Below are 16,470 nucleotides of genomic sequence, written 5' to 3' on the forward strand. Positions count from 1 at the left end.
GTGGAAAGCCTTCCCAGAAGAGTGGAGGCTGTTATAGCAGCAATGTTCCGACATCTAGTGGAAAGCCTTCCCAGAAGAGTGGAGGCTGTTATAGCAGCAATGTTCCAACATCTAGTGGAAAGCCTTCCCAGAAGAGTGGAGGCTGTTATAGCAGTAAAGGGGGAGGGGGACCAACTCTATATTAATGCCCATGATTTGGGAATGAGATGTTCGATGAGCAGTTGTCCACATACTTTTGGTCATGTAGTGTATCCAAGTGAATATTTCTGGCTGTTTAGCAAAGTTCTCTGGCTAACTCGTTGATTCTACTTGATAGTGTACCCCTCTGGTCCCAGATCAGTTTGTGCAGCCTTGCCAACACCTATGGTCATTGACTGCAGTTGGTCAGCAAGAGATCATGAACAGATCTGGTATCAGGCTAAGTCCATACACTCTCCGTCCGAGGACCTTTCTCAACGAGACCAGCTTCAGGAGTCAGATGTTTTGGAACGTAGCAGATTGAAAAACCCTGAATAGAGCAGACATTAAATTGTTCTACAAAGCATATTTCTATCTGAACGTTCCAAAACGCTGTGTCCTGCTGAACACGCTCCCAGGTTGTAATGGAGATATTATGGGGTTGAGGAGGAGAGCAGGGAGGAGCTATGGAAGTTGAAGTGGACAGTAGAGAGTTTGGAATTGTAGACTAGACTGGTACAGATGTAGGATCTTAATTTGATTACTTTTGTTACTGACAATTTTCCAAGCAAACTTGTAGTGTAAGAGTTTTTTTAATTTGTTTTAAAACTTCTAAAAAGTTACATTTCCACTTTGAAATTTCAGACTTGAAGAAGAAAAAAAAACAAAATCAGTCCCTAAAAAAAAGTCCATGAATTATAATCCACATTTCCTGTTTACAAGCAAGGAATATTTTCCTGCTGTTGCAAAACTGGTTCAAATGAAGGTCCTACATCTGTAAGAAGAGGTCAACTAGTGGTTGTAAGCCATAATGTGCAATGATGTTAAGAGGAGCTGTAGGGCACAGTTGGTGTGTGTAAGAAAACAACATGGTGGAGAATGCAGCGGATGGGAATGTTAAAGTAGTTCATTTGTCTGGCAACAACAACAACAAAAAAAAATAGCTTCCTCCATCCAACTCTGTGTCCAAAAGGCATTAAAAAAAAACATAAAAATTAATCACAATCATTTTATATTTTGCATGATTCTACATAGCAGCCGCAGAAGATCTTTGACAAAAATAACAAAAACAATCTAGGATTTATCTTTTATTTACATGTTACCCTCTCCTCCTCCTCCTCCTCATGGGCACCTGGCCTCTGAACTTTGACCCATCCGTCGGTGGCGAGGCCATGTTTCTTCTGGTGTCGTTTGTAGTTGTCCCAGTGTCCCGTGGTGTAGCCACACTGCTGGCACTTATAAGGCTTCTCTCCCGTGTGTCTCAGCATGTGTCTCTTCAGATTCATACTCTGGTTACAGCTGTAGCTACACACTGCGCACTGGAACGGCTTGGCGCCCGAGTGGACCCGCTGGTGACGTTTTAAGTTAGCCAGGTTCCCACAGGCGTAGTCACACAGGTGGCACTTGTACGGCTTCTCGCCCGTGTGCACGCGGTGATGGCGTTTCAGGTTGTCGAAGTGGGCGGAGGCGTAGTCGCACTGAGGGCACTTGTACGGCTTCTCGCCGCTGTGAGTCTTCATGTGTCGCGCCAGGTGGTTGGGGTAGTGGGTGAGGAAGGGACAGGCACTGCAGGTGTAGACCTTGTCCCCGCGCTCTCCGGGGCTGTTGGGGCCAGACGAGTCCTTGTTCAGCATGTCCAGGGTGCACTTGGCACAGATCTGGGTGGTGGAGCCGTCCTCGTCCTCCATGGGGATACCACAGAGACGACAGGTGAAGAGGAAAGGGAGAGGAGGGAGCGAATCTCTGTCCTCGGACTTCACTCCCACCACAGCCCCAACACTACTCCCGCACTCAGCCCCAGGTCCACAGCCAGGGACCTCCAGAAGTGTTGAGGGATGGTGCTCAGGGAGTTCTGGTGGTGGTAACCTCAGTCCATCAGAGCATGGCAGGTAGTCTCTGTTATGGCCCCCTACATAGAGGTTCAGGTCAGGCCTTAAGGCTTCTGGAACGAGATCAGACGTGGGAGAAACAAGCAAGTTCAACAAAAAAAAATATATATATATATATATATATTGCAAGTTCGAATCCCTGAGCTGACAAGGTACAAATCTGTCGTTCTGTCCCTGAACAGGCAGTTAACCCACTGTTTCTAGGCCGTCATTGAAAATAAGAATTTGTTCTTAACTGACTTGCCTAGTAAAATAAAGGTAAAATAAAATAAATAAATAAAATTTGCCTAAAATATATAAACACACAGACAATATACGTTTAGGAAAATATACATGAACACATCTTTAAACAATTCCAGGCCTGAATCTTTAGTTCACGTTTTTCAAATCAAATTAAGTTAAATGGAAAGCCTTGACATTACCTTCAGCTGGCACATTAGGCTCCTCCTCCCGCTGCCTCTTCAGACCAGAGGGACCAATAGGAGGTCCACTAGCAGGTCTGACTGCTTCCTGTCCCACCACATGCATCCTCTGATGCCGTTTCAGGTTGCCTAGGGAACTGCAGGCGAAGGAGCAGGAGTCACAGCTGTATGGTTTCTCCCCAGTGTGAATCCTCAGGTGTCTCTGCAGGTTGACCAGCTGGGCCGAGGCGTAGGTACACAGGGGACAACGGTACGGCTTCTCCCCGTTGTGAGTCTTCATGTGCCTCTTGACGTGATTGGCATAGCGTGAGGAGAACCCACACAACTGGCAGGAGTGGCGCTTGGAGGAAGGACCGTCGTCGCCCATTAGGAAATTATCGTCCATCCCGCCTCCGTCCCCTTCCTCGCCATCGTCCGCTTGTGATCGGGAACCGGAGCGAAAGCCTCTGAACTCCCCCCTCTCTCCCTTGCAGCAGCGGTGACAGTAGGGTCCCACTAGGTCCAGACCACAGCCCCGGCAGGACAGGTAGGGAGGCTCGTGGTCGGGCTGGGACTCAGGGCCCTGCTCCTGGTCACACTGCCCAGCCATACTGAGACTGCTGAAGGCACAACTCTCCTCATCACCCAGAGGGTACACAGAGATCTCAGCTGCTACAGGGGGAGAAAACAGCAGTATGAGGAACAGGCCAAACAATAGGAACACCTTCCTCATATTAGAGTTGCATCCCACCTCAACTTGTCAGGACATGGACTCTACAAGTTGTGGGAGAGGGAGGGCGTGAGAGAGGGGTTTAGAGACAGAGGGAGGGGGGGAGAGAGGGGTGAAGGGCAGGGTGGGGGAAGGGTAGGTGGAGCTAGAGATGGGAATTTGGCATTTGACTGTTCGAGCACTCGCCTGAAAAATATTTCTAATTTATCTTAAATGCCAACAGATTGCATTTTATCATAACCTTTGGCAATGATTTCCCTACACACACACACACACACACACACACACACACACACACACACACACACACACACACACACACACACACACACATATAAATATATATACAAATAGAAAAGCTAGTGCCATTTAACATGAATGTATTCAGCCCTCCCGAGGTCTAAGGCACTGCAACGCGTGCAGTGTTTAAAGCATTACATGGCTCATCGGGACCGAGGGTGTACAGTCTGAAAGCAGTTGAGTGAAAGAGACACGGAGTAGATGGGGGAACAACGGTGTGATGCTTGGCTTCTTTTTGTTGTTGTGTCCCCACAAAAAAGGAGAACACTAGAGTCAAAGTAAATTCACATCGATCTTCAGGATCATTTTACTTGCCCATTCAGGCAACCCACAAAGCACATTCCACCAAATAGTTTTATAGGATTTGAAGAAAAAAAAGATTGAGCCTTTGACATCTATTCCAGTACTTATACTCATGGCCACCCCTGAAAGGAGATAAGGCATCAGTCTAAAACCCAACTAGGTTAACATGAAGGTGATGCAGACATAGCCTCAAGCCCTTGACCCCAGTCAGTCTGTTTTGGTGGTCTCTGGCACGTCTCAAATGGGTCTGAATTCAGCAGTAACTTTTGGACCTCCATGACATGATGCTCTCATGGACCATGGATCTTAAATTTAAAAACTAAAAAAACTACTTGAGAAGTTGAGAAGTAAAACTGGAAAAGGAAATTCACGAGTACCTATAGCTACTCCACCCATGCCCTACCAAGGTTTACTAACACACAGTACCTATAGCTACTCCACCCATGCCCTACCAAGGTTTACTAACACACAGTACCTATAGCTACTCCACCCATGCCCTACCAAGGTTTACCAACAGTTTTGACGTACTGCAGTAGCTACGTTGGTCTATTGTACTCCCAACAATGTGTAGGCAGGTTGTTTAGGAGTCAAACCTTCTCACATAGCTGTTTGTCAGCTTGACACATTTCTTAGCTTCTCAAAATGACAAAGCGGTGCCTGAAAGAGAAGTTGTAAACATTTATCGTTGTAAACATTTGTACCGTCTTCCTTGAGAGTTTGGGAGCTGGTCTCTCCACTGACTAGTACGCGTTGTCACACTCCCTGTCCCTTGAGCTGGTCTCTCCACTGGTCTCTCCACTGACTAGTACACGTTGTCATACTCCCTGTCCCTTGAGCTGGTCTCTCCACTGTCTAGTACGCGTTGTCACACTCCCTGCCCCTTGAGCTGGTCTCTCCACTGTCTAGTACACGTTGTCACACTCCCTGTCCCTTGAGCTGGTCTCTCCACTGGTCTCTCCACTGACTAGTACGCGTTGTCACACTCCCTGCCCCTTGCAACTCAATGATGCCCAACGAACCCAAAAAGTTTCTTTAAAAAGAGACACACCTAATTAATGAAAACGAGCACGGGCACCGTGCGCTTGAGTGCCGGTGTATGTGTCGGGAAAGGGAGGGTGGTGTCAAATACGATACAGGAAAGAGAATGGTCAAAATATCCCCTCCGGTAGGCAAACCCAGGACCTTTAAATCCCAGGTGAGCTACGAACCCTGTTACGGAAAATGGATAATAATGACAATAAGAAAATGTAATTGAGAAGGAAGGGAGCGTACTGAATTGATACATAAGGGTTAGAATTTGCTCTCTGGATCTTTTTAACAGCAACATTCTGGCGTGTGCATGTATTATAAATTAGCAGCATGGCAGTATTCCCAGAGCTGGCTATAACAGCAGCCAAGGAGGGTAGCCAACTTTGTGTTTGTGCTCTAATTACACAGATGACTTCAGCCATATGAAAACCCTTCCATCATTTTACTTCTCATCCAACTGGCGTTAGCTTGCTAGCTACAGCTGCTAGCGAACAGCGAGCCGTCCACTAGCGAGCAGCGAGCTGTCCGCTAGCGAGCAGCGAGCCGTCAGCGAGCCGTCAGCTAGCGAGCAGCGAGCCGTCAGCGAGCGAGCAGCGAGCCGTCAGCGAGCGAGCAGCTAGCGAGCAGCGAGCCGTCAGCGAGCGAGCAGCTAGCGAGCAGCGAGCCGTCAGCGAGCGAGCAGCTAGCGAGCAGCGAGCCGTCAGCGAGCCGTCCTCTAGCGAGCAGCGAGCCGTCCGCTAGCCGTCAGCTAGCGAGCAGCGAGCCGTCCGCTAGCGAGCAGCGAGCCGTCCGCTAGCGAGCAGCGAGCCGTCCGCTAGCGAGCAGCGAGCCGTCCGCTAGCGAGCAGCGAGCCGTCCGCTAGCGAGCAGCGAGCCGTCCGCTAGCGAGCAGCGAGCCGTCCGCTAGCGAGCAGCGAGCCGTCCGCTAGCGAGCAGCGAGCCGTCAGCTAGCGAGCAGCGAGCCGTCAGCTAGCGAGCAGCGAGCCGTCAGCTAGCGAGCAGCGAGCCGTCAGCTAGCGAGCAGCGAGCCGTCAGCTAGCGAGCAGCGAGCCGTCAGCTAGCGAGCAGCGAGCCGTCAGCTAGCGAGCAGCGAGCCGTCAGCTAGCGAGCAGCGAGCCGTCAGCTAGCGAGCAGCGAGCCGTCAGCTAGCGAGCAGCGAGCCGTCAGCTAGCGAGCAGCGAGCCGTCAGCGAGCCGTCAGCTAGCGAGCCGTGAGCCACTACTGTTGCAAAGCAACGGAATTGCACCGGTTTTACAACTCAGATTCTTCTGAAATGCTACAAAGAAAATGTTTGAACGGAAATATTTAAAAACAAGAGCTGGAGAAAATAAAATAAATAACTGATGACTAATGTCAGGAAATCCGGTAGAGTAGTTCTCGGTGGGGTGGCAGGACGGGTCATGACGAGAGGCAGTGTACCTCCAAGTTGATTGGCCAATTGTCATCGACTTTGGTGTCAGATAACAGTATGGTGGGTAGGGATATTATTTTAAATTTAACATTGGGAGTTTCAACCGGTTTGACAGGACTATAAAAGCACCACCATATAAGTGCTAAACTGATTCCAGAACCGTAGCAATCTCCTCAGAGACACTTTATCAAGTCGGGCCCAGGTCTCCCTCCCTCAGAGACACTTTATCAAGTCGGGCCCAGGTCTCCCTCCCTCAGAGACACTTTATCAAGTCGGGCCCAGGTCTCCCTCCCTCAGAGACACTTTATCAAGTCGGGCCCAGGTCTCCCTCCCTCAGAGACACTTTATCAAGTCGGGCCCAGGTCTCCCTCCCTCAGAGACACTTTATCAAGTCGGGCCCAGGTCTCCCTCCCTCAGAGACACTTTATCAAGTCGGGCCCAGGTCTCCCTCCCTCAGAGATTTGACCGAATTGTGACTAAGCTGGTCCAAAAAAAACTTTAATAAATACATTTTTTTTAAAGTACCAACCTGAGTACTTGTCGTCCAGGCCTAGGATCTTGTCATGGTCGGCGTCACAAAACTCAAGGTCGTGTCCCAGAAGGAAATCTGCCTCCAAGGTGAGGATTCCTGGAGCTACAATGGTCACTACACCATCTTCAGAATCCACTGCAACACAGAGCAACAACTCTCATCTAACATACGCTATTGATAACTAAACAAAAATAGAAAACATGGAAAAGTGTTGCTCCCATGTATCATGAGCAGAGATAAAAAGAGCAGACATTTTCCACAAATCACAATAAATATATTTCTCATTGTGTGCATAAAATTTGTTTACATCCCTGTTACTGGGCATTTAATATTTTGCCAAGATAAAAATCGATCCACCTGACTGGTATCAAGAAGCTGATTAACACGGCATGCTCATTACACAGGTGCACCTTGTGCTGGGGGACACTAAAAGGTCACTCTAAAATGTGTAGTTGTGTCACAACACAATGTCACAGATGTCTCAAGTTGAGGGAGCGTGCAATTGGCATGCTGACTGCAGGAATGTCCACCAGATCTGTTGCCAGATAATTTAATGTTCATTTCTCTACCATAAGCCACCTCCAACATCATTTTAGCGAATTTAGCAGTACATCCAACTGGCCTCACAACCAGGTGTATGGTGGGTGAATGCAACAGTTCTTCCATGGCCTGCATCCTCACCAGACATGTTACTCATTGAGCATGTTTGGGATGCTCTGGATCGGAGTGTACGTTTGTGTGTTCCGGCTCCTGCCAATATCCAGCAACTTCACACAGCCATTGAAGAGGAGTGGGACAACATTCCACAGGCCACAATCAACAGCCTGATCAACTCTATGTGAAGGAGATGTGTCGTTCTGCTTGAGGTAAATGGTGGTCACACCAGATAGACTGGTTTCCTGATCCACACCCGTACCTTTAAGAAACACTATATACACACACACAAAAGTATGTGGACACCCCTTCAAATTAGTGGATTCAGCCAAATCCGTTACTGACAGGTTTTCCTTCCAGTTCTCTGCTGCCAATGACTGGAACGAATTGCAAAAGCACTGAAGCTGGAGTCTTATATCTCCCTCTATAACTTTAAGCTTTGGCTGTCAGAGCAGCTTATCGATCACTGTACACAGCCTATCTATCCATGTATACCTGCACATCTACCACTCCAGTGTTAATGCTAAATTGTAATTATTTCGCCACTATGGGCTATTTATTGCCTTACCTCCCTAATCTTGCTACATTTGCACACACTGTATATAGACTTTTCTATTGTGTTATTGACTGTATGTTTTTGTAACTCTGTTTTTGTCGAACTGCTTTGCTTTATCTTGGCCAGAGGTCAGAGGTCGCAGCTGTAAATGACAACTTGTTCTCAACTGGCCTACCTGGTTAAATAAAATCAATAAATAAATAGAAACAGGTCAATAAAATCAAGCACACAGCCATGCAAGCTCAGACAAACATTGGCAGTAGGAATGGCCTTACTGAAGAGCTCGGACTTTCAACGTGGCACCGTCATAGGGTGCCACCTTTCCAACAAGTCAGTTTGTTACATTTCTGCCCTGATAGAGCTGCCAGGGTCAACTGCAAGTGCTGTTATTGTGAAGTGGCAATGCCTAAGAGCAACAACGGCTCAAACGCAAAGTGGTAGACGACACAAGTTCCCAGAATGGGACCGGCGAGTGCTGAAGCACGTGTGGAAGAACTGGACTGGCCTGCACAGAGCCCTGACCTCAACCCCATCGAACACCTTTGGGATGAATTGGAACGCCGACTACGAGCCAGGCCTAATCGCCCAACATTAGTGCCCGACCTCACTAATGCTCGTGGCTGAATGGAAGCAAGACCCTGGAGCAATGTTCCAACATCTAGTGGAAAGCCTTCCCAGAAGAGTGGAGGCTGTTATAGCAGCAATGTTCCTACATCTAGTGGAAAGCCTTCCCAGAAGAGTGGAGGCTGTTATAGCAGCAATGTTACAACATCTAGTGGAAAGCCTTCCCAGAAGAGTGGAGGCTGTTATAGCAGCAATGTTCCAACATCTATTGGAAAGCCTTCCCAGAAGAGTGGAGGCTGTTATAGCAGCAACATCTAGTGGAAAGCCTTCCCAGAAGAGTAGAGGCTGTTATAGCAGCAATGTTCCTAAATCTAGTGGAAAGCCTTCCCAGAAGAGTAGAGGCTGTTATAGCAGCAATGTTCCAACATCTAGTGGAAAGCCTTCCCAGAAGAGTGGAGGCTGTTATAGCAGCAATGTTCCAACATCTAGTGGAAAGCCTTCCCAGAAGAGTGGAGGCTGTTATAGCAGCAATGTTCCTACATCTAGTGGAAAGCCTTCCCAGAAGAGTGGAGGCTGTTATAGCAGCAATGTTACAACATCTAGTGGAAAGCCTTCCCAGAAGAGTGGAGGCTGTTATAGCAACAATGTTCCAACATCTAGTGGAAAGCCTTCCCAGAAGAGTGGAGGCTGTTATAGCAGCAATGTTACAACATCTATTGGAAAGCCTTCCCAGAAGAGTGGAGGCTGTTATAGCAGCAATGTTCCAACATCTAGTGGAAAGCCTTCCCAGAAGAGTGGAGGCTGTTATAGCAGCAACATCTAGTGGAAAGCCTTCCCAGAAGAGTGGAGGCTGTTATAGCAGCAATGTTCCAACATCTAGTGGAAAGTCTTCCCAGAAGAGTGGAGGCTGTTATAGCAGCAATGTTCCAACATCTAGTGGAAAGCCTTCCCAGAAGAGTGGAGGCTGTTATAGCAGCAATGTTCCAACATCTAGTGGAAAGTCTTCCCAGAAGAGTGGAGGCTGTTATAGCAGCAATGTTCCAACATCTAGTGGAAAGCAATCCCAGAAGAGTGGAGCAAAAGGGGGAACCAAATCCATACTAATGCCAATGACTTTCAACATACTTTTGATCTGTGACCAACAAATGCATATCTGTATTCTCAGTCATATGAAGATATTTAAAAAATTGTCAAATTTCACATGAACTGTAATGCAGTAAAATCTTTAAAATTGTTGCATGTTATGTTTCTATTTGTTGTCCAGTACACACTAAATCACAAATAAAGTAAAAATATTAAATAAAAACAAAGTATCATCCCTAATTTTCCACAAAAGGCCTACTACTACCCTTTGACAAAATGCCACCAAAGACGATCATTATATGTAAGAGAATTGTATGCTGTTAAATGCCCTGAAAAGTAACCAAAAAAACCATAGTAAATGTCCTTCTTTATATTAAAATCAGAGAATGAAAACACAAAGAAGAAGTGAGTTTCTCAGTCCCATGATGCACCTGTACTGACCATGCCTTTTGGCTGATAGCGGGGTGAACAGACCGTGGCACAGGCGGTTGATGTCCTTCATGATCTTTTTTTGGCCTTCCTGTGATAATCGGGTGTCCTGGTAGGGCAGGCAGTGTGCATTCGATACTGCGTTGGGCAGACCGCACCACCCTCTGGAGAGCCCTGTGGTTGCAGGCGGTGCAGTTTACGTACCTGGAGGTGACACAGCCCGACAGGACGCTCTCAATTGTGCATCTGTAAAAGTTTGAGGGTCTTAGGGGTTAAACCAAATTTCTTTAGCCTCCTGAGGTTGAAGAGGTGCTGTTGCGCCTTCTTCACCACACGGTCTGTGTCGGTGGACCATTTCAGATAGTCAGTGTTGTGTACGCCGAGGAACTTTAAGCTCTTGACCCTCTCCGCTGCGGCCCCGCCGTTGTGGATGGGGGGGGTGCTCCCTCCTGAAGCCCATGATCAGCTTCTTTTTGTTGACATTGAGGGAGATGTTATTTTCCTGGCACCTCTCCACCAGGGCCCTCACCTCCTCCCTGTAGGCGGTGTCATCATTGTGGGTAACCAGGCCCACTGTGGTTGTGTTGTCTGCAAACTTGATGATTGAGTTGGAGGCATGCATGGCCACGCAGTCATGGGTGAACAGGAAGTACAGGAGGGGACTGAGCACGCACCCTTGTGGGGCCCCAGTGTTGAGGATCAGCGTAGTGGAGGTGTTGTTTCCTACCTTCACCGCCTGGGGGGCGGCCCGTCAGGAAGTCCAGGACCCAGTTGCACAGGGTGGGGTTCAGACCCAGGTTCCCAAGCTTTATGATGAGCTTGGAGGGTACTATAGTGTTGAATGCTGAGCTGTAGTCATTGAACAGCATTCTTACATGGGTATTCCTCTTGTCCAGATGGGACAGGGCAGTGTGCAGTGTAATGGCATCGTCTGTGGATCTGTTGGGGCGGTATGCAAAATTGGATGGGGGTCTAAGGTGTCAGGCAAGATGGAGGTAAAATGATCCTCAACTTGATGTTAACCATTTCATATGAATCAAGCCATGTTTTGCTAGCCTGAAATTACAGATATTCAAACTTCATGTAAAAAAATTAAAATAAAAAACATATATCCAGCAGTCAATGACACCAGCTGCCTGTAGTTTTCAGTCTGCCGCAGAGACCTTCCGAGTTAACTATGCTGCCCTCTAGTGGAGAATGTGATGCATGACAGTACTTGACTGAACACGTCTGGCTGGTTCTCAAATGGCACCTACTCCCTAGGCAAGTAGATTCAGCTGCGGGACGGTTTTTGTCTGGGCATAATTATAATTTGTACACCACAAATTGAGTACAGCTAAACTCCAAAATTAGATTGTTATGGCTTTATTCGTGGGAATACTTAAGTGAACAGATTTCCTACATAAAAACGCATTTGTAGCTGAATTCCTTGAGATCCTAATCTGAACCGTGCCCTATGCACAGAGTGTACAAAACATTAAGAAAACCTTCCTAATCTTGAGTGGGACCCCGTTATTCCCTCAGAAACAGAATCAATGTGTCAGATATGGACTCCACAAGGTGTTCAAAGCGTTCTACAGGGACACTGGCCCCATGTTGACTCCACAAGGTGTTCAAAGCGTTCTACAGGGACACTGGCCCCATGTTGACTCCACAAGGTGTTCAAAGCGTTCCACAGGGACACTGGCCCCATGTTGACTCCACAAGGTGTTCAAAGCGTTCTACAGGGACACTGGCCCCATGTTGACTCCACAAGGTGTTCAAAGCGTTCTACAGGGACACTGGCCCCATGTTGACTCCACAAGGTGTTCAAAGCGTTCTACAGGGACACTGGCCCCATGTTGACTCCACAAGGTGTTCAAAGCGTTCTACAGGGACACTGGCCCCATGTTGACTCCACAAGGTGTTCAAAGCGTTCCACAGGGACACTGGCCCCATGTTGACTCCACAAGGTGTTCAAAGCGTTCTACAGGGACACTGGCCCCATGTTGACTCCACAAGGTGTTCAAAGCGTTCTACAGGGACGCTGGCCCCATGTTGACTCCACAAGGTGTTCAAAGCGTTCTACAGGGACACTGGCCCCATGTTGACTCCACAAGGTGTTCAAAGCGTTCTACAGGGACGCTGGCCCCATGTTGACTCCACAAGGTGTTCAAAGCGTTCTACAGGGACACTGGCCCCATGTTGACTCCAACGCTTCCCAGAGTTGTGTCAAACTGGCTGGATGTTGACCCATTCTGTGATACACACGGGGAAACTGTTGAATGTGAAAAACCCATCAGCGTTGCACACTCAAACCGGTGCGCCTGGCACTTTACTACCCTACCCCGTTCAAAGAAACTTCAATATTTTGTCTTGCCCATTCACCACCTGAATGGCACGCATACACAATGCATGTCTCGAGGCGTAAAAAATATTTATTTATTTATTAATTTATTTAACCCGTCTCCTCCCCTTCATCTACATGGACTGAAGTGATAATTTTGTACATGTATTAAAACTGCAAGTTTGGCCAATTACAGTCCCCTTGTTTAGAGGGTCCGGGGGCCACCCTGGGATAGTTATAATGTAGATCCTTCTATTTAACTATTCTACAGTGAAGACATCAAAACTATGAAATAACACATATGGAATCATGTACTATGGTAACCAAGAAAGTGTTAAACAAATCTAAATATATTTTATATTTGAGATTCTTCAAATAGCCACTCTTTGCCTTGATGACAGCTTCGCACACTCTTGGCATTCTCTCAACCAGCTTAACCTGGAATGCTTTTCCAACAGTCTTGAAGGAATTCCCATATATTCTGAGCACTTGTTGGCTGCTTTTCCTTCACTCTGCTGTCAACCTCATCCCAAACCATCTCAATTGGGTTGAGGTCAGGTGATTGTGGAGGTCAGGTCATCTGATGCAGCACTCAAGCACTCTCCTTCTATGTCAAATATCCCTTACACAGCCTGGAGGTGTGATGGGTCATTGTCCTGTTGAAAACACATGATAGTCCCACTAAGGCCAAATCAGATTGGATGCTGTATCGCTGCAGAATGCTGTGGTAGCCATGCTGGTTAAGTGTGCCTTGAATTCTAAAACGATCCCTGACAATGTCACCAAGAAAGCATCCCCCTCACCATCACACCTCCGCCTCCATGCTTCACGGTGGGAAATACACATGCAGAGATCATCCGTTCACCTACTCTGCATCTAAAAGACACAGCGGTTGGAACCAAAAATAGCACATTTGGACTCCAGACCATAAGGACAGATTTCCACCGGTCATAACCCTCTAATTATATCTCTTTTATTTATAATATAAGAGATATGTTGAAACGTTGTGTTGAAGCGCCTGATGTTTATTAACAGTGAGAATCGCAGAATGGTGAACTAAACTAAACGACGGAGAGTTTTGACTGTGTGTGATATTAGATTGCTTCTTGTGTAAATATTTTCTGTCTGGATTTTAATGATTTGTATGTCTCTTATTGATTTCCTTTAGTAGTGGTTTCTTTGCAGCAATTCGACCATGGAATGCCTGATTCACTCAGTATCCTCTGAACAGTTGATGTGTCTGTTACTTCAACTCTGAAGCATGTATTTTTGCTGCAATCGGAGGTGCTGGTAACGCTAATGAACTTATCCTCTGCAGCAGAGGTAACTCTGGGTCATCCTTTCCTGTGGAGGTCCTCACGAGAGCCAGTTTCAGCACTTGAAGAAACTTTCAAAGTTCTAGAAATTTTCCAAATGTATTTGTTGACTGACCTTCATGTCTTTAAGTAATGATGGACTGTCGTTTCGCTTTTACTTAATTGAGCTGTTCTTGACATAATATGGACTTAGTCCTATTTGGTAAAAGACCATCTTCTGTATACCTTGTCACAACACAACTGATTGGCTCAAATGCATTAAGAAGGAAAGAAATTCCACAAATGAACTTTTAACAAGGGATAACAGTTAATTGGAATGCATTCCAGGTGACTACCTCATGAAGCTGGTTGAGTGAATGCCAAGAGTGTGTAAAGTTGTCATCAAGGCAAAGGGTGGCTACTTGGAAGAAGCTAAAAAACATTTTGATTTGTTTAACACTTTTTTGGTTACTACATGATTCCATATGTGTTATTTAATAATTTTGATGTCTTCACTATTAATCTAAAATGTAAAAAATAGTAAAAGTAACAAAAACAAACTTGAATGAGGTGGTGTGTCCAAACAGTTGACTGATACTGCATGTCAGACATGCTTTTAAGTTATGTACCCAGTAGGTCTCCTGGCTCTAGCCTTAACCATCCCAAAGACTAGGACCAAGAAGCATGGAGAGGCAGCCTTTAGTTACTATGCTCCCTGCCTCTGGAATAGCCTGCCAGAGAACCTGAGGGAGGCTGAAAGTTCTGCTTTTTAAAATTATTTTTAAATCCTCTTATGTTTGTGTAGTAACTATTTCTGCCTTTATTTTCATAGATTTGATTAGTTTTCCTCTTTGAATAACATTCCATGTATGAAATGTGCTGTATAAATAAAGCTTAACCTGATGACATAGCCTATGGGAAATTACATGTATAAGCTATCTGATAAACATTCAAGTCATTTCCTGTCGGCTATTAGCTTCATCGAACTATGGTTCCTTATTTTTTTGGACATCATCTGTTCCTCAAAGATTATCACGTGAAAACAAATAGTTTAACCATTGCCAGGTTCTCCAGTCAAATGCCTATTGGAGTAGGATGGTTTTCATCACAAAGTATGTCCATTTCACCATGTTGGATAACATTACCAAATCAGTTTACACCCTACAAAAACATTCCAGTAAACGACTTATGTTGTGAATGAATGAATGCTGTTGTTGTTCCTGTATTTCAAAATGTGACTATCAGGTAGTCGGTGTACACAGACAGGACGCAATGTAATATATGCCATTTAGCAGACGCTTTTATCCAAAGCGACTTACAGTCATGTGTGCATACATTCTACGTATGGGTGGTCCCGGGGATCGAACCCACTACCCTGGCGTTACAAGCGCCATGCTCTACCAACTGAGCTACAGAAGGACCAATGTAAAACAACATGAACAATGGCAATATAATGCTCGTTTCCGCATACAGAATGGGAGCGACCGTCCCTGTTCCATACAGGGCCAATTCATAGAACAGTCGGCCTGATATCCAGACCTGTTTTGTTTTGTTTTGTCTCCTAACATTCTTTGTCATAGGCCAAACATGACCTCTGTTTAGAATGATACATAGCCTGGGTACCAGTCTGTTTGTGCTATAAAGAATGACAGTTTGATCCCTTACACTTGACAGATTGAGGATTCTGTTGTTTTTTTCTTGGCATCTTCCGGGCAGCCTCTCTCTTTTGAAACACCTCAGGCACTATCAGCTCATGCTGCTTTCCAGGAAACTGTGCTTCTCCAGTAGTTCTAGACACAGATTTAAAAAAAATAATAATAATAATAACATTTTTAAAAGATTGATAAATATCAATCAGATATGCCAAAAGCATTTAAACAATTCAGGCACAATTGAACCTAGCTACATCTCTACATAGCTCTGGTAAAGGCACAGACCTAGGTAACATGATTAAAATGCCTTGTTTAACATTAGAGATAACCATAGCAAGCCATTTGGCTGAGTAAAGGGATGCGGCCGGATCTAATTGCTCTGTCCGGTGGATTTTGTGGCAGATTGCTCACGGCCCTTAATGATCCTTTGTAGACAGCTACCTATCCCAATTATGTTAACCATCTAGCTAATAATGTTAGCATCAATGACTAAACGTAACGTTACCAGGCTAATTTGACTGAAAGGCTACGGTTTCAAATTGAAGTGCAGTTTGTTACATATATATATATATATATAAAAAGTATACTTGCTAGTTAATGACAAGATGTAGACAACGATTAAGATCCGTAACCTTAGCTTTAGAAAAATAAAAACGAGTATGACTAACGTTAGTTATCAAGCTAACTTACCTAAATATCATAAATAAACCTCTGGTCTGTAGCCGTTTTCATCCAGTAACTCAACGCTCATAAACGACATCTAAATGACTGTGTCGAGATATCCGCCATTTTTTATGTGCAGCTGCGACAAAGAAAGACAATTAATGGTGTTTTTCATAACTTAATTGATTTTTTGATTTCCATTGTATACATTCTCTTCCGTTGTAACACGTGTTTCCGCATCCGAAATACATTTCCGGTCGACTGTTTCGTGGTACATGTAGTTTTATTTAATTTAATTTGCCTTTCTGTTAAAAAAAAATGTTTCAGCCATTTGCAGCCTATTTAAAGGGACATTTCAGGGACATTTAATTATTAATGTCCATAAAATGTAATGTGCGTTGTAAAAAGTTACTCTTTTCCTCACTACGAGAAAATACAAGCATTTGTGTATCTCACCTGAGTCTTTCTTTTTTCCCA

At 45.6% G+C, this 16,470-nt stretch overlaps 1 protein-coding gene across 2 annotated transcripts; it reads right to left on the reverse strand.

Moving 5' to 3' along the window:
• Positions 1 to 751: 751 nt before the first annotated feature.
• On the reverse strand, positions 752 to 16,212 carry znf513a (zinc finger protein 513a). 2 transcript variants are annotated; one of them, XM_046299414.1, is made up of 5 exons: positions 16,021 to 16,212; positions 15,344 to 15,468; positions 6,769 to 6,906; positions 2,489 to 3,136; positions 752 to 2,119 (listed from the first exon to the last, which is right to left on the reverse strand). In XM_046299414.1, exons 1-5 carry the CDS (start codon positions 16,029 to 16,031, stop codon positions 1,266 to 1,268), a joined length of 1,776 nt encoding a protein of 591 aa, XP_046155370.1. In that variant the 5' UTR covers positions 16,032 to 16,212; the 3' UTR covers positions 752 to 1,265. The 2 variants fall into 2 exon arrangements, with proteins under 2 accessions (XP_046155370.1, XP_046155369.1); XM_046299413.1 differs by having other exon boundaries at positions 2,489 to 3,139.
• Between the last annotated feature and the right edge of the window lie 258 nt (positions 16,213 to 16,470).

This window comes from Oncorhynchus gorbuscha, linkage group LG14 (assembly GCF_021184085.1).
Source record: "Oncorhynchus gorbuscha isolate QuinsamMale2020 ecotype Even-year linkage group LG14, OgorEven_v1.0, whole genome shotgun sequence".
NCBI classification, from domain to species: Eukaryota; Metazoa; Chordata; class Actinopteri; order Salmoniformes; family Salmonidae; genus Oncorhynchus; species Oncorhynchus gorbuscha.

Coding starts and splice junctions, on each gene's coding strand:
- znf513a (XM_046299413.1), bottom strand. Junction 3,140..6,768: donor CCTGGACGACAAGTACTCAG/GTTGGTACTTTA, acceptor CTCCCCCTGTAG/CAGCTGAGATCTCTGTGTAC. Junction 2,120..2,488: donor GCCTAATGTGCCAGCTGAAG/GTAATGTCAAGG, acceptor ATCTCGTTCCAG/AAGCCTTAAGGCCTGACCTG.